This window comes from Saccopteryx bilineata, chromosome 2, assembly GCF_036850765.1.
Source record: "Saccopteryx bilineata isolate mSacBil1 chromosome 2, mSacBil1_pri_phased_curated, whole genome shotgun sequence".
NCBI lineage: Eukaryota > Metazoa > Chordata > Mammalia > Chiroptera > Emballonuridae > Saccopteryx > Saccopteryx bilineata.
The window spans coordinates 219952119-219969888 of NC_089491.1; the positions used below are offsets into that span (position 1 = coordinate 219952119).

Here is a 17770-nt window from a genome sequence, read left to right on the forward strand (position 1 = left end):
GTCCCAGTCTTTGTACAGGTGAGAAGGGACACTCAAAGGTGTAACAAACCTGTGAATGCTGAGGTTTCTATGATCCCAGGGTATCACCCGTGACCCAACTGGTCTTCTTACCTGACAGAAGCTCACCGAGATTATCCCCAAATCGGCGGTTGGGGAGCTGTCAGAAGACTCCAGCAATGTGGTCCAGCTCATTAAGAACGCCTACAATGTGAGTCCCTGGGTGCTCTGTGGGGACCAGACCTCAGCACAGATGCTGCCACCCTGCAGGTCAACAAAAGGGTGTTCTGCAGAGGAGAGCCTGTGTGTGTATGGGCCACCACTGGCATTGTGGACACACTGACACTGGGCTTCCCAAGGGCAGCTGTGTCCTCTCTTGTTGGTGGCGTTTTCTCTGCCATGTTGGACCCTCACCAGGGCCTTCTCTGTAACACAAGGCCCAGGCCTTCTTCTTGGCCAAAAGTCCTGTTGGCTTCCTTGAGCCAAGCTTGCTGGGAGCTCCTGATAAATGCTAAAGCCATTGAATTTAGTTAGAGCCCCCACTGAGGACATCGTGATGGCTTCTTGTACGGTTCTGGGCCCTAGACCCCGAATCTGGCCCACATGAAACCCAGCTGCTGCCTGGGGATGGTCCCATCTTTTCCGGATGGTGCCTCCCTTATTGGCACATTCACCATCTCTCTGCCTATCTCTTTGTGTGTGTCTCTCTTTCTTTCTCTTTCTCTCTCTCTCTCTCTCTCAGTATCTTTATCTCTCTGACTTTCTCCCTGTCCTTCTCTCTCTGTCTCTGTCTTTCATGCACTTAAACAGTTTTCCAGGTGCCATCTGTGTCGGGCACTGAGTCAATGGTGGGGGGATGGTCAAGCCCATTCTCATGGGGTTGTGATCTATCAATCCCCACATTGACTTGTCTTGAGGGCAGGGCCAGACATTGGTGACTCCCACACCCACTGCACCCCATACAGGACCAACCACTCCCCAGCTCTTAGCCAGCCCTGTGGGCGAGCGGTGGGGCATGAGAATTGGGTGGAGTGCAAAAGCCATCACCTAGAAAGTCCCAGGAATAACAGAACAATCCTCCTTAATCGGCAGCTGCTCTTTGCCCACAGAAACTCTCCTCCAGAGTCTTTCTGGACCACAACACCCTCCCTGACACCCTGAAAGTCACCTACGACTCCTTCTGCAGTAACGGAGGATCGCTAATGAACCAGCCCAGAGGGGACTGTGACGGTGTCCAGATCAACGTCCCGGTGAGGTTCCATCCCCAAATTCTGTAAGATACTCTCCAGTGATAGCTGGAAGGAAGTGCATCCAGGCCAAAGAGAAAGCTCAGGAACAAGTCAGGGGCAGAAGCCAAGGTCCACCGGAGGTCCAGTTCCCTTCCTCTAAAATCCTCTCTGAGGTGGAATGGTACTTGTGTACATTTATGTCGTAACTGTTTAAGGAGGAGCAGGTGGTGCCCTTAGCACTGTCCTTGGCAAAAGGCATCCAGGTTACCAACAGTGAAGACTCCCCTAGTGTAGTCCTAATGACTGTGAGGTCGTCAGCGCCCCTGGGAGCAGACACTGGAATAGCCCGTCCCCACAAATAAGGGCAGTCCTTCCACACACTTCACATTTGGGTTGGTTTTCCTGATTTATGATTTTGTTTTGTTTTTGAAAACACATTAAATCACGGGCACAACGGATGATTAGAAATAAATACTGACTTGTTTCTTTAATATTTTAAACTTACGATGACCATAGCAATTTCATTTTTCCTTTCACTGGTTGTGAACTAATATTCAGCAAAATACTTGCTTTTATTGCATTTTTAAATATGACATTAAAATTCACTCAGACATGTTACTTACTAAATCTTGCATGTGAATTTTTACTGAATTGTCTCCTTCTTGCACTGGGTGATTCACATGGGAATTTATTCAATCTTGTTGTTGGCTGATTGCTTCTTACACACACATTTTTCCTGATATTTCTGCTCTATGTTAATGGGCCATTTGGAAATTCACTAAAATTGATTTGGGGATGCCTTGCGGTAGACAAGCTGGTGCTCTCAGAGGCTAGTGCTGGTGTCCACGTCAAGTGTGCGTGTGGCTGACGGGGACTCTGCTCTGCCCACTCTGTCCTCTCAGGCATGATCTTGACCCTTTATTCAGGGTCAGAACACAATTCTGCATTCAGAACTTAGGACTTCCTGTGGGATTCGGGCACTTCAGCATTCTGGACTCAGAGACAAAGTGTATGTCCTTTACAAAGTCACTTTAAAACCCTTTTGAATGCTGTGTCACAGAAAGTATTCTAAAAACTGTCTCCCAGTCTATGACCAGGCCAGGATGTCGAGTGCAGAGAGTGGCCTGCGACTGCTGTGTTCCGGCCTTTCGTCCTTTCCTCATCTCAAGACCCGAGTCCCAGAGAACCCCAGTGTCCCGTGTTCTTCCCCCTCCCCATCTCCACCCACTCCTTCTAGGCACCTGAGAGGCCAGGAAGCAGGGTCCTGAATCTGGTGTCTAGGTCTAGCTTGAGCCCTGCCATTCCCCATACAGGTCACCTTCCAGGTGAAAGTCACTGCCACAGAGTGCGTCCAGGAGCAGTCATTTGTCATCCGGGCACTGGGCTTCACAGACACAGTGACTGTGAGGATACTTCCCCAGTGCGAGTGCCAGTGCAGGGACAGAAGCCCGGACCGCAGTCACTGCAGTGACAAGGGCTCTGTCGAATGTGGCATCTGCAGGTGAGTCTCCCCAGCCCACCCCCCGTGCAAGAGCCACACTAAGCAGCAAAGGGTCCTGAACCGGGAGCCCTGCTATGTGTCCCTCCTGCTCCAGGTGTGATGCCGGCTACATCGGGAAGAGCTGTGAGTGCCAGACACAAGGCCGGAGCAGCCAGGAGCTAGAAGGCAGCTGCCGGAAAGACAACAGTTCCATCATTTGCTCGGGGCTGGGGGACTGTATCTGCGGGCAGTGTGTGTGCCACATGAGCGACGTGCCCAACAAGAAGATCTTCGGACAGTTCTGCGAGTGTGACAACGTGAACTGCGAGCGCTATAAGGGCCAAATCTGCGGTGGTGAGTTCCTGGGGGTGGGGGACAGTGTGGGCGGTGGGGACAGAGAAGCAGGCGGACCCACATATGCAGGTCCTGTGTCTGGGCCCTGTTGAGTGGAAGGTCAGTCCGTGTGTCTGGGGCTGTGTGGGGTGACTCACAGTGGCCCTGCTGTCTTCCAGGTCGTGGTGAGTGCCGCTGTGGCAAGTGCAACTGCAATCCAGGCTATGAGGGCTCGGCCTGCCAGTGCCAGCAGTCCACAGATGGCTGCTGGAATCGGCAGGGGTCACTGTGCAGTGGCCGTGGCCAGTGCCTCTGCAACCGGTGCCAGTGCGACGCAGGCTACCAGGAGCCTTCTTGTGAGGAATGCCCAAGTTGCCCGTCGCCCTGCGGCCGGTACATGTAAGTGCTCGCCTCCCTGACACTGGTGCACTTGTGAGCCTCCAGCAGAAACCCTGGACTGGCTGAGGCCCAGGAGGGGATGAGGGTTCTTGCAGGCTCCCTCTTCCAGACTTTTGCACAACTACTGCTGTCCTGCAGCTCTGGGGTCATAATCCATCCTGGACCCCACCTGTCAGGCGTCCAGTTCCCAATGGCTCTGCCCACCTCACTCCCCAGGAGCAACCCCTCCTACCCCCACCACATAGACCACACCGGCTCCGGCATCAGCCCCAGGCACCCAGGACCCACCCCACCTGAGCGCCCCTGGTGCCCGGACACCGGAGCTCTCTATGATATTGCACACCCTCGCACATGCTCTCACACCAGTGTACTCCCTGTTGCACACATGCTCACGCAGCAGCTCATTCGTAGCTCCTGTGCCGAGTGCCGGAAATTCGACAAGGGCCCCTTCGTGAAGAACTGCAGTGTGGAGTGTCAGAGCCTGACACTGAAGAACAACCCTGATGAGCTGAATCAGTCTAAGAACCAGCGGAAGTGCAAGGAGCGTGACTCAGAGGGCTGCTGGCTGACCTACACCCTGGGGCAGGTGGATGGGAGGGACACATATGTCATCCATGTGGACGAAATTCGAGGTGAGACCCCACCAGGCAGAACATGGGTGTCAGATCTTGGATCATTAGGACTCTGGTGATGTCGAGGCTTCTGCGCAGGGCCACCTTCTAATCAGAGTGCAGGCCTGGCTAGGTCAGGTGAGCATCCTGGACTGTGGTCCACCTGCCCCAGACCCTTTCCTCCAGTCTCTGGCCTCACCTCCAGGTGAACGATGGGCAGTAGACAGCTTGTCTCCTTCCTCAAAGGGGATGGGACCATGTTGAAGGGACTACATGCCCTGAGCTAGTGATTACCCACAGATGCTGACTGAGGACTGGAGCGCTGTGTCCCAGTCTGGTCCAAGCATGGCTATGTGAGCTATGGAAAATCCGAGTGCTCTGACCTCAATCCTGGAGGTGGGTGCAGTGGCTCCAGGAGACCAGACACCCTGTTTCCCATGTGCTTCATACTGTATCTGGCCTAGTAGTGGTAAAGGACACAGAGACACCAACCATGTCATCCTGGGGTTTCTGTGACTAGTGGGTGGCAGCCCCTAACCCAGCTCCTCAGAAAACTAGTTTCAAGGTGGGACTTAGGGTACAAAGAGCATGTCAGGGGATGCTTCCCGAGTTCAGAGTTTAGAAGGGATCTCTGAGGATGACTCATTGCAGTTCAGACCAGAGCATGAGAGTGTCTGGCATGGGGAACAGAGAGTACACAGGCAGAGGCACTGAATGCCCGTCATTCAAGGCTCTGGGAGTCCTACAAGGCATTTGGTACTCTTTCCAAACATAGTAAGGAGCCCTTAGCAGAATTTCAGGACAAAGAGTCACATTGTCCTGAAATGAGGTAGCCTGAGTAGATGCTGACCCATATGGGGCTGGAGAACACATGACTTCAAGAGGTCTGGTGGATGCAGACCTGGAGAGCTGCTCGAGTCCAGGCATTGAAGTTTGGTGATGGATGGGGTGGGCTGGCATGGATTGTGAGGGTGGTGAGGACAGAGGACAGAACTGCCCATGGATGAAACATGGAACACTATCTGGAGGAACGGTGGATAGATGCAGGATCCATAGGCCATGACAGGTGGGAGAGTTAGGTCAGTTTAGAGGAGGTACATAGGATGACAATAACAAACCATGTGTGGGACATTGGGACTTAAGGTAAACACACTCCAATGGAATGGCTTAAGGGCTTTAGACAACCAGCATGGAGATCCCACAAACTCTCAACATCCCCTCCCCATTTCCCAGTCAGAGAGGCTGAAAGAACACAGGGCTGGGAGGCCCAGCCACTCGCGTGACAGCACATGGGCCAACAGTGTGTTGGGGCCCTTATAGGATTGAGACCTGTTCCCAGCTTCCCTCCCCAGATGGGAGCCCTCGTGTGGCTTAGAGAGCATAGCAGTGTCCTGTCCATGCTCTGTCCTGGCTAGCTGGTAACCTGGGCCCCTCTTTCTTTGTAAACAAGAGTCCTTGCAGTTTAATTTGTAACTGCATGGCTTGGCCTTGTCTCTAGCCCTGCCCTTACCTGGACTAGTGGCTGGGTCAGGGTATTCACTCAACTCTTGTGGCTATAACCCAAATAGTAGGAAAGCTCTGTCATCTGAGCACTGTGCAATGAGCTGGGATGCACCCCCCCCCCCCAGGCCTGGTAGCTGGAGAGGGCAACACTCAGTGTGCATGTGCTTTCTCCTTACCTTAGAGTGTCCAAAAGGCCCCAACGTAGCTGCCATCGTGGGAGGCACTGTGGCAGGAGTCGTGCTGATCGGCGTCCTTCTGCTGGTCATCTGGAAAGCTTTAACCCATCTGAGTGACCTCAGGGAATACAAGCGCTTTGAGAAGGAGAAACTAAAGTCTCAGTGGAACAATGTGAGTGGCCATCCCAGGGGGCATAAGGCCGCTGGTCCCACATAGAGGTCCTTACCCTCCAGCCCTTCTGTAACTCCCACACGTAGCTGCCACCTACCCTCCACCCATCCTTAGAACTGCTGAGCCAAAGCCCTGCCAACAGAACTAGACCAGCAGCAAGGGCACCTCCTCTAAGCTCCTCCCATTTTTGCACTCATAAGTCCCATTTGCTTTTCTCACCAGGATAACCCCCTTTTCAAGAGTGCCACCACAACAGTCATGAACCCCAAGTTTGCTGAGAGTTAGGGCACTTGGTGAAGATGAGATCATCTGAACCAACCGGATGGAATCACCCCCAAACCACATTTCCTCCATCAAGTCGGCCACGATCCTGCTCCATAGACATAACTTACAACGCCTGACAAGTCCATTCATTAAGTGATAATCCAGTGTTTCTTACCCTGAAAATGACAGATATAGCCCAGTGATTATGTGGACTCCTTAGGAGACACAGTCCCCCTTTCTGACATGTATAACCTTTTGACTGAGACTTGCAAAAGGAATTGCTAAAGTCTTCTGAGATTAGATACGTGTTTTCCTGTGTAAAACTGAGGATGGCAGTCTAATGAAAGTTGGTAAAAACTTATTTGTTTGCACTTCTCAGGTATAAATTCACATCCATTGATAACATTGTTCTTCAATCATGTGTATAAAAAACAAACTTTCCTAGAGTGTCTCCATGGGAGCTTGCTCTGCAAGCTGTGTCCTCCCTCCTCTCCCCATTCTTGACATACTTGGAGGGTCCATGTTGACTTCGATCCCTGGCCCAGGGCTCAACTTTCTTGTCTCTTCCTCACCTGTTAGCCATGCATATAGGGCCTCTCTTGGTCTCAGTCTCTACCACATGTAGGCAGGTTTTAGAAGACATGAGGCAGCCCCATCAAAGAAGGTTCTTGCAGAGCCTAAAGAGGGTGGGGCATGCCCAGAAATAAGCTTCTATCACCTCCTCTTTAGTGTCTACACCTGCTCTTGGGAGCTGGGGTGCGGGAGGCAAGTGAGTTTAAAGTGAGTGGGTTTTCCCTATCCATCTCATGGGATGACCTGGAATTCATAGCTGATCCAGTGCCATTTGGTCAAGTGACCCAGCCAAGTCTGTATAATTACCATCATGGCCTTATCCCAGAGGGAGAACAAGACATGTGAGCACCTGCCAGTTGGCACTGTGTCAGCAGGGTCTGGGTGTAGCCAGTGAGAGCCCATCAGGGTGGGGAATCCAGGGATCTCAGAAAAGGGCTGCAGTCCAGGACTTCAACAGCCTCTGCACCCTCAGCAGTGCTTTCTACTGTTGCTCATCCCTGTATTGCATAGACAGGAGAGGTGATGGATATGAACACAAGGTTGTGTATTGTGAATCCAAATGCTTGTACATAAACAGGCTTTCAGATGATGCTGGTCCTTTTTTTTTAATCTGGAAATATAGTTCTTTATTACAATTCCAGCATACCTCTTGATTTAAAAACTTCAGTTTGGGCCTGGATGGTAGCGCAATGGATAGAGCATCATCCTGAGTGCTGAGATTGCTGGTTAGATCCCAGGGTCCCTGCTCAATCCCAGGGTCACTGGCATGATCCCGACAGTGCAGGTTTAAGCCCCGATCAGGACATGTATGAGAAGCAACCAATGGATGCACAACTAAGTGGAACAATGAGTTGATGCTTCTCTCTTTCTCTCTCCTTTTCCTCATTCTCAAAACAAAAACAAAAACAAATTCATTTGTTCAAAAAGTACTAATGGAGCTTGGCTAAGTGTCTGTCACCATGAAGAAAATGTAGGCAGCCTGATCTGTGGTGGCACAGTGGATAAAGCGTCGACCTGGAACGCCGAAGTCGCCGGTTCGAAATCCTGGGCTTGCCTGGTCAAGGCACATACGGGAGTTGATGCTTCCTGCTCCTCCCCCTTTCTCTCTCTCTCTCTCTCTCTCTCTCTCTCTCTCTCTCCTTTCTTCTTTCTAAAATGAATAAATAAATAAAAATAATTTTAAAGAAAGAAAATGTGGGCAAACGCGGAAGCACATGTAGCCACATGGCCAGTACAAAGTTATAAATGACATGTGCTGGAAGGAAAGCACATGACACAGACTTAGAGCAAGAATAAGAGAAATAGATGATCCAAGATAATTGCAGAATAAATGGAGTTACACTCTCCTCTTCCCAGAACCAAACTGGAATTACAACTAAATTATAGAACAATTAACCTGAATAACCAACTGGAGACTAGCTGAAACAAAGTCTTTTAACCAAGGATTTATAGGAGAAGTCACATCAAGACTGGTAGGAAAGGCAGAGACGTGAAAGGGCTGGCCCTGAAACCATGTGCAGCAGCTGAGAATCTGGAGGGACATGTCAGCTGCAAAGGTCCCTGCATGGAGGAGATTGAAGTCTTAGCCCCACACCAGGCTCCCCAGCCCAGAACACCAAATCTGGGGAGAGGAGCTCACATAACATCTGGCTGTGAATATCAGTGGGGATTCTGTCTGTCAGCGAGAGATAGGCATCTGCTAGAGACACAGGCACCTTCCTAAAAGGTCGGCACACAGAATCTCATCTGTGGCCACTCACCCTGGGCTCCAGAGGAGAAGAACAGTTCAGAGTTGACTGCAGCCATGTGAAGAGAGACTGGGTTGTGTGGTTCCAAGAAGAGAACTGAAGGGACAACCACCAGGGTCCCCTTATGTTCCTCTCCCACACCAGCCAAGATGTTACCTTCCCTGAGTCAAGCACCCCTCTCCACACAGTATCAGCCTAAGAGAATGCACTAACCCCTTAGCTCCCCAACTCCCTGTCACCTACCCCACCTAGCTCATGCCCCATGGAGAACTCAGCTCCCTGAGCCCTGGTGTAGACTTTCTTGTAATGCTCTTGAGGTCCTGATAGACTGGAGGCATCAGAGACTGAGCTGTGTGGCTCTGGTTCAAAGGCCATTTCCTCTCCACATGCCTGATCTATGCCTTCCCCAAAGGAAGAGCTATTAGCCCCACCCTCTTGACTCCCAGTGGCCATCCCCTGCTGAGCTTGCACCCTAAAGAACTGTCAGCTGGCTGTGGTCAACCTGGACTCGTAGTACAGACTTTCTTAGAAGTCTCTTGAGGAAGTCCAGGCAAAATCAGGGAGAGATTGAGTTTTGTGAATCTAGGGCGGAGGCCATATTTCCGTCGCACACCCAACTGACACCCCCATTCCTGTGCAGAGCCCTCCCTTCACATGGCCAAATCTTGGTCTGTTTGAGCCAAATGAACTCTATTGGCCTTGGCCTGACTACTCCCTGAGACTCTACCCCACCACAAGGTCCACAGGGACCCAGTGAGTAGTGGCTGGCCTTGGTGTACCCTGAGACTTTTGTGAGTGGTCTCAGAACCAGCATTGGTGCAGAGTTTGAATCTGTATTAGTCTGGTGAACACCACTCGCCCCTACCTGGTGGCTCACAGAGAACCTGCCTCCAGAGACTCTCAGTGACTGAGCCTAACAAGCAGCTGGCAGGTAGAAGCAGATCACAGGGTACTTTGGGCCCTTTGCTGCCCTTCCTCCCAGGCTTGGTGCTGGTGGAAGCCAGCTTTGGTGTGTAGCTTGGCCTTTTCCATGCACACCCAGACCCAGCAGAGGCAGCCACAAACTATGGGTCCCTTTGTAGCTATAATCAGGTATCCCAGGACCACTCACAGGTAGTATTTGACATTAACCTGCACTGGAGTCCCCCCAAAAGCCGCAGAACCAACACACCTGCTATTGGGTTTTAGATCACATCAGAACATGACTCAATTAGCTCCACAAGTGGCACACCCAAAAGGAGATCTTGGTAGGTTCCATACTCTGGGGTGAATTCTGCCTCATGGGGTCAGCCCACACAGAGCAGGTCATACACTATGGTCAGGGTCAATCTTTATAGTCTGTGAGTCGGCTGGTAAACCCCATCCATGGGTGAACCTACAGAAATCAAGACTCAACCACAATGGGAGGGCTCACATAACTAACACAAGGAACAGTCTTGGAGCACTTAACTCAGGTGATCAGGGAGACTGTGCCTCAAAGTCTCACAAGACACCTGCTACATAAGGTCACCATACCAAGACTGGGAGATATAGCAGATCTACATAATACACAGAAATAAATACAGAGAGGCAGCTGAAATGGGGAGACAAAGAAATGTACCCAGATAAAAGAACAGGAGAAATCCCTAGAGAAAGAACTAAATAAAATGAAGCAAGTAATCTACCAGATACAGAGTTCAAAACAATGTTTATAAGGATGCTCAAGGAACTTAGTGAGGACTTCAACAAAAAGATAGAAAGCATTAAAAAAGACATAGAAACCATAAAAAAGAACCAGTCAGAAATGTAGAATACAGTATCAGAAATAAAGACTATACTAGAAGAAATTAATTAATAGCAGGCTAGATAAAGCAGAAGATTGAATCAGAGATTTAGAAGACAAGGAAGCACCACAGGTCAGGAGAAAAAGAATTTTTAAAAATGAGAGTAGTTGCCTGACCTGTGGTGGCGCAGTGGATAAAGCGTCAACCTGGAACACTGAGGTTGCCAGTTCAAAACCTTGGGTTTGCCTGGCCAAGGCACATATGGGAGTTGATGCTTCCTGCTCCTCCTCCTCTCTCTCTCTCTCTTCTCTAAATTGAATAAAAATAATTTTTAAAAAATGAGAGTAGCTTTTAAAAGGACCTTTGGGACAACATGAAGTGTAACAATATTCATATCATAAGGGTACCAGAAGGAGAAGAAAGAGTACAAGGAATTCAGAACCTATTTCAAGAAATAATGACTGAAAACTTATGTAACCTGGTGAGGGGAAAAAAACACACACGTCCAGGAAGTACACAGAGTCCCAAGCAAAATGAACTCAAAGAGGCCCATACTAAGACACATCATAATCAAAATGGCAAAGGTTATAGGCAAAAACAGAATCTTAAAAGCAACAATAAAAAGGCAGTTAGATATCTTCAAGTGCTTCCATAAGATTGTCAGCTCATTTCTCAACAGAAACATTTCAGACCAGAAGGGATTGGTAAAAAATATTCAAAGTGATGAAAAGCAAGGAACTACAGCTAACACTCCTCTATCCAACAAGGCTATCACTTAAAATTGAAAGAGAAATAAGGAGCTTTCCAGACCAAAAGACAAACAAACAAACAAAACTAAAGGTGTTCACTGCCACCAAACCAGTATTAGAAGAAATGTGGGGGGGACTTCTTTAGGAAAAAGAAAGAGCCCACTCTCCCTCCTGGGAGCACGCCCACCCTTTTCCCTTCTCCCTCTTCTTCCCCCATAAGCATGCATCTCCTAAACTCTAAGGGATCCCATGAGACTTGCAACCAGGGGAGGGATAAGAAGCAGCAGTTCATCCTGGACTAAGACCTTGAACCTGTTTCCAATGCCCCTTTTTCTTTGACTCTCCAGTGAGCTGCCAGCAGCCAGGCCTTGGCTCAGTTCTTCTTTCCCATAACATTTCTGGAGAGCCAAAGCCACCCTGCCTGGGCTCTTTCCTATTGCTTCTTCTATCCTAGACCCTTCCTTGTTCCACTGTCCCCAGCTTTAATAAATACACTCTCAAAATTTTAAAAAGTAATAAAACGATGGTGGCGTGGTGGATCAAGCATCGACCTGGAACACTGAGGTCACCGGTTCAAAACCCTGGGCTTGCCTGGTCAAGGCACATATGAGAGTTGATGCTTCCTGCTCCTCTCCCCTTCTCTTTCTCTCTCTCTCTCTCTCTCTCTCTCTCCTCTAAAAAAAAAGGATAAATACATAAAAATAATTTAAAATAAAAAGTAATAAAACAAAAGAAAAAAGAGAAACATAAAGAATAAAATGGTAATACGTACCTATCAATAATCACTCTAAATGTAAATGGATTAAATACTCCAATCAAAAAACACAGGGTAGCTGAATAGATAAGAAAACAAGACCTATATATGTGTTGTCTACAAGAGACCTACCTCAGCATGAAAAACACATACAGATTGAGAGTAAAGGGATGGAAAATGATATTTCATACAAATAGAAATGAAAAAAAATCTGGAGTAGTAATACTCATCTGACAAAATAGACTTTAAAACAAAGACTATAATAAGAGACAAAGAAGGACATTAAATAATGATAAAGGGAACAATTCAACAAGCAGATGTAACCCATGTAAATATTTATGCACCCAAAATAGAATCCCTAAATATGTAAAACAAGTCTTGATGGACAGGGGAGAGATTGACAGTAATTCAGTCACAGTAGGGGTTTTTAACACACCATTGACATCAATGGAGAGAGTTTCCAGACAGAAAATCAATTAGTGGCCTTAAGTGACACACTAGACCAGAAAAATTTAATTGATATTTTCTGAGCATTACAAGTGCACATGGAACATTTTCTAGGATACACTACATGTTAGGACATAAAACAAGTCTCAATAAATTTAGGAAAATTGAAATCATATCAAGCATCTTTTCTGACTACAGTGATATGAAACTAGAAATCAATTAGAAGACAAAACTGAGGCTAAAAAACATGTTTCTAAACAATAAAGTGTTAACAATAAATCAAGGAAGAAATATAAAAGATACCTTGAGACAAATGAAAATGAAAACACAACAATGCAAAACTATGGGACAAAGCGAAAGCAGTCTTTAGAGGGAAATTCACAGCATTATCAAGAAATAAGAAACTCTCAAACAATCAAGGCCCTGGCCGGTTGGCTCAGCGGTAGAGCGTCGGCCTGGTGTGCGGGGGACCCGGGTTCGATTCCCGGCCAGGGCACATAGGAGAGGCGCCCATCTGCTTCTCCACCCCCCCCCTCCTTCCTCTCTATCTCTCTCTTCCCCTCCCGCAGCCGAGGCTCCATTGGAGCAAAGATGGCCCGGGCGCTGGGGATGGCTCCTTGGCCTCTGCCCCAGGCGCTAGAGTGGCTCTGGGTGCGGCAGAGCGACGCCCCGGAGGGGCAGAGCATCGCCCCATGGTGGGCAGTGCGCCCCCTCTGGTGGGCGTGCCGGGTGGATCCCGGTCGGGCGCATGCGGGAGTCTGTCTGACTGTCTCTCCCCATTTCCAGCTTCAGAAAAAAAAAAAAAAAAAAAAATCAAGCCTTACAATTAAATGAAGTAGAAAAACAACAACAAACAAAGCCCAAAGTGAACAGAAAAAAGAAGATATTAAAGATCAGAGTGGGCCCTGGCCGGTTGGCTCAGTGGTAGAGCGTCGGCCCGGCGTGCAGGAGTCCCGGGTTCGATTCCCGGCCAGGGCACACAGGAGAAGCGCCCATCTGCTTCTCCACCCCTCCCCCTCTCCTTCCTCTCTGTCTCTCTCTTCCCCTCCTGCAGCCAAGGCTCCATTGGAGCAAAGTTGGCCCGGGTGCTGAGGATGGCTCTGTGGCCTCTGCCTCAGGCGCTAGAATGACTCTGGTTACGGCAGAGTGACACCCCAGATGGGCAGAGCATCGCTCCCTGGTGGGCATGCTGGGTGGATCCCGGTCAGGCGCATGCGGGTGTCTGTCTGACTGCCTCCCCGTTTCCAACTTCAGAAAAATACAAAAAAAAAAAAAAAAAAAAAAAAAAGAACAGTACAAAAGATCAATAAAACCAAGAGCTGGTTCTTTAAAAATATAACAATATTGATAAACCTTTAATAAAGTTCAAGAAAAAAAAGAGAGAGGACCCAAATAAATAAAATCATAAATGAAAGAGAAGTAACAACTGATAGCGCAGATATATAGAAGATTATAAGAAAATATTACAAACAACTATATGCCACAAATTGGGCAATCTGAAAGAAATGGATAAATTTCTAGAAAAATACATTCTTCCAAAACTGAATCAAGAAGAAACAGAAAAACTGAACAGACTGATTACAACTAATGAAATTGAAGAAGTAATCAAAAAACTCTCAACAAACAAAAGTCCTGGACACAGGTGAATTTTACCAAACATTCAAAGAACTAACACCTATCCTTCTCAAACTACTAAAAAAATTCAATGGGAGGGAAGACTCCCAAACTCATTTTATGAGGCTAGCATTATTCTTACTCCAAAACCAAACAAAAAAACTACAAAGAAATAAAATTGTAAATCAATATCCCTGATGAACATAGATGCAAAAATCCTCAACAAAATATTAGCAAATAGAATTCATCAATACATTAAAAGATAATACATCATTATCAAGTGGTATTTATTCCTGGGATGCAAGGTTGGTACAATATCTGCAGATCAATTAATGTGATATACCACATAAACAAAACTAAGGAAAAAAATCATATGATCATATCCATAGATGCAGAAAAAGCATTTGACGAAATCCAGCACCCATTTATGATAAAAACTCTCAGCAAAGGGGGAATAGAGAAAACATACCTCAACAGAATAAAGCCCATATATGACAAACCCACAGCTAACATCATACTAAACAAGGAAAAATTACAAGTATTTCCCTTAAGATCAGCAACAAGAAAGGGATGTTCACTTTCACCACTCTTATTCAATATAGTACTGGAAGTCCTAGCCACTGCAACCAGAAAAGAGGAAGAAATATAAGGCATCCAGATTGAAAAGGGAGAAGTAAAACTGTCTCTATTTGTAGATGACATGTTACTGTATATAGAGAACCCTAAAGATTCCACCAAAAAACTACTAGAACTGATAAGTAAATTGAGTACAATAGCAGGATACAAAACAAACATTCAGAAATTAGTTGTACTTGTATATACCAGAAATGAACTATTGAAAAGGGAAACTAAGAAAACAATTCCATTTATACACTTTTTGTTTATTTATTTATTTATTTATTTACAGAGACAGAGAGAGAGTCAGAGAGAGGGATAGATAGGGACAGACAGACAGAAACGGAGAGATGAGAAGCATCAATTATTAGTTTTTTCATTGCGACACCTTAGTTGTTCATTGATTGCTTTCTCATATGTGCCTTGACCATGGGCCTTCAGCAGACCGAGCAACCCATTGCTTGAGCCAGCGACCTTGGGTCCAAGCTGGTGAGCTTTGCTCAAACCAGACGAGCCCACGCTCAAGCTGGAAACCTCAGGGTCTCGAACCTGGGTCCTTCCGCATCCCAGTCCGATGCTCTACCCACTGTGCCACCGCCTGGTCAGGCAACAATTCCATTTATAATTACATAAAAAATATCCAAGAATAAATTTAACCAAGGAAGTAAAAGATCTGTACATAAAAATGTATAAAACACTGAAGAAAGATGGCCCTGGCCTATTGGCTCAGTGGTAGAGTGTTGGCCTGGCGTGCAGGAGTCCCGGGATCAATTCCCGGCCAGGGCACACAGGAGAAGTGCCCATCTGCTTCTCTACCCCTCCCCCTCTCCTTCCTCTCTGTCTCTCTCTTCCCTTCCCGCAGCCAAGGCTCCATTGGAGCAAAGTTGACCCGGGTGCTGAGGATGGCTCTGTGGCCTCTGCCTCAGGCGCTAGAATGGCTCTGGTTGCAACAGAGTGATGCCCCAGATTGGGCAGAGCATCGCCCCCTGGTGGGTGTGCCGGGTGGATCCTCATCGGGCGCATGCGGGAGTCTCTCTGACTGCCTCCCCGTTTCCAACTTCAGAAAAATACAAAAAACAAAACAAAACAAACAAACAAAACACTGAAGAAAGAAGAAAAAGATACAAATGAATGGAAGCATATATAAAGCTCATGGATAGGGAAAATTAACATAATTAAAATGCCCATACTACCCAAAAAAATCTATAGATTTAATGCAATTCTTATCAAAATAACAATAGAAGAATTTAAAGAACTAGAACAAATAACCCAAAAATTTATGTGGAACTACAAAGACCTTGAATAGCCACAGCAATCTTGAGAAAAAAGAACTAAGTGGGAGGTATCACACTACCTGAATCAAGTCTTTAGTAATCAAAGCATCATGCTACTGGCATAAAAACGGACATACAGATCAATGGAACAGAATAGAGAGCACAGAAATAACCACACCCTTATGTAGCTAATTAGTATTTGACAAAAGAAGCAAGAACATACAATGGGGTAAAGACAGTATATTCAATAAACAATGTTTTGAAAATTGGACAGATACTTGCAAAAAGTAAAACTAGACTACCTGTCCTGACCAGTGGTAGCACTGTGGATAGCGCATTGACCTGAGATGCTGAAGTCCCAAGTTTGAAACCCCAAGGTTGCCAGCTAGAGCACAGGTTCACCAACTTGAGCACGTTGTTGCTGGCTTGAGCATGGGATTGTCAAAATGATCCCATGGTCACTGGCTTGAACTCAAAAGTCGCTGGCTTGAGACCAAGGCCGCTGGTTTGAGCAAGGGGTCACTGGCTCAGCTGGAGCCTCCTGGTCAAGGCATGTATGAGAAGCAATCAATGAACAACTAAAGTGTTCCAACTATGAGTTGATGCTTCTCATCTCTCTCCCTTCCTCTCTTTCTCTATCTCTCTCTCACTTAAAACAAACAAAAACCCACAAAAAACTAGACCACCATCGCCTGACCTGTGGTGGCGCAGTGGATAAAGCGTCAACCTGGAAACACTGAGGTTGCCGGTTCGAAACCCTGGGCTTGCCTGGTCAAGGCGCATATGGGAGTTGATGCTTCCTGCTCCTCCCCCTTCTCTCTCTCTCTCTCTCTCTCTCTCTCTCTCCTCTCTATAATGAATAAATAAAATCTAAAAAAAAAAACAAAAAACTAGACCACCTACTTACACCATATACAAAAATGAACTCAAAATGGACTCAAGACTTAATGTAAGATTTGAAACTATAAAACTCTTAGAAAACATATAGGCAGTAAACTGACATTTTCTCTTAGGAGTTCTTTTTTTCTGTTTTATCTCCTCAGGCAAAGGAAACAAAAGAAGAAGATGAACAAATGGGACTACATCAAACCAAAAAGTTTTTGCACAGCAAAGCAAACCATCAATAAAACAAAAAACCTACTGAATGAGAGAGCACATTCACCAAAGATACATCTGATAGGGGATTAATATCCAAATGCATAAAGAACTCATACAACTCAACACTAAAAAAAAACAAACAATTCAATTACAAAATAGGCGGAGGACCTGAACAGACATTTCTTTAGAGGACATACAGATGGCCAATAGACATATGAACAGATGCTCAATGTCACTAATCATCAGAGAAATGCAAATTAAAACTACAATGAAATAACATCTCATACTTGTTAGAATGGCTACCATCAATAAATTAACAAACATAAAGTGTTGATGAGAATGTGGAGAAAAGGGAATGCAGATTGGTGCAGTGACTATGGAAAACAGTATGGAGGGTCCTCAAAAAATTAAAAATAGAACTGCATTATGACCCAATAATTCTATTTCTATGTATATATCCAAAGAAATAATATATGCATCCCAATGTTCACTGCAGCATTATTTACAATAGCCAAGATATGAAGCAACCCAAGTGCCTATTAATGGACAGGTAGATAAAAAACCTGTGGTACATATATACACAGAATATTACTTGGCCATAAAAAAATGAATGAAACATTACCATTTGCAACAGCATGGATGGACCTAGATGGTATTATGCTAAGTGAATTATATATGATTCCATTATATATACATGGAATCTAAAGGATATAAATGAACAAAGAAAGCAGAAAGCAACTCCTAGATACAGAGAACAGACTGATGGTTGCCAGAGAGAAAGGATCTGAGAGAATGGGTGAAAATGGTGAAAGGATTAAGAGGTACAAATTGGTAGTTAAAAAATAGTCTCAATGATGCAAAGTACATCATAGGCAATATAGTCAATAGTGTATGGTGCCAGGTGGGTACAAAAAATATCAGGCGGAACACTTTATAAAGTATATCATTGTTTAACCATTATATTGTACACC

At 46.3% G+C, this 17770-nt stretch overlaps 1 protein-coding gene across 1 annotated transcript in view; it reads left to right on the plus strand.

Moving 5' to 3' along the window:
- ITGB2 (integrin subunit beta 2) overlaps positions 1 to 6605 on the plus strand; it is a 29881-nt gene extending 23276 nt beyond the window's left edge. The window contains exons 9-16 of the mRNA XM_066259207.1: positions 119 to 208; positions 1107 to 1247; positions 2540 to 2727; positions 2822 to 3060; positions 3219 to 3438; positions 3850 to 4070; positions 5734 to 5900; positions 6123 to 6605. Coding sequence (XP_066115304.1) covers positions 119 to 208; positions 1107 to 1247; positions 2540 to 2727; positions 2822 to 3060; positions 3219 to 3438; positions 3850 to 4070; positions 5734 to 5900; positions 6123 to 6185 — 1329 coding nt within the window. The 3' untranslated portion in view covers positions 6186 to 6605. The remainder of the gene's footprint in view (positions 1 to 118; positions 209 to 1106; positions 1248 to 2539; positions 2728 to 2821; positions 3061 to 3218; positions 3439 to 3849; positions 4071 to 5733; positions 5901 to 6122) is intronic.
- Positions 6606 to 17770: the final 11165 nt, after the last annotated feature.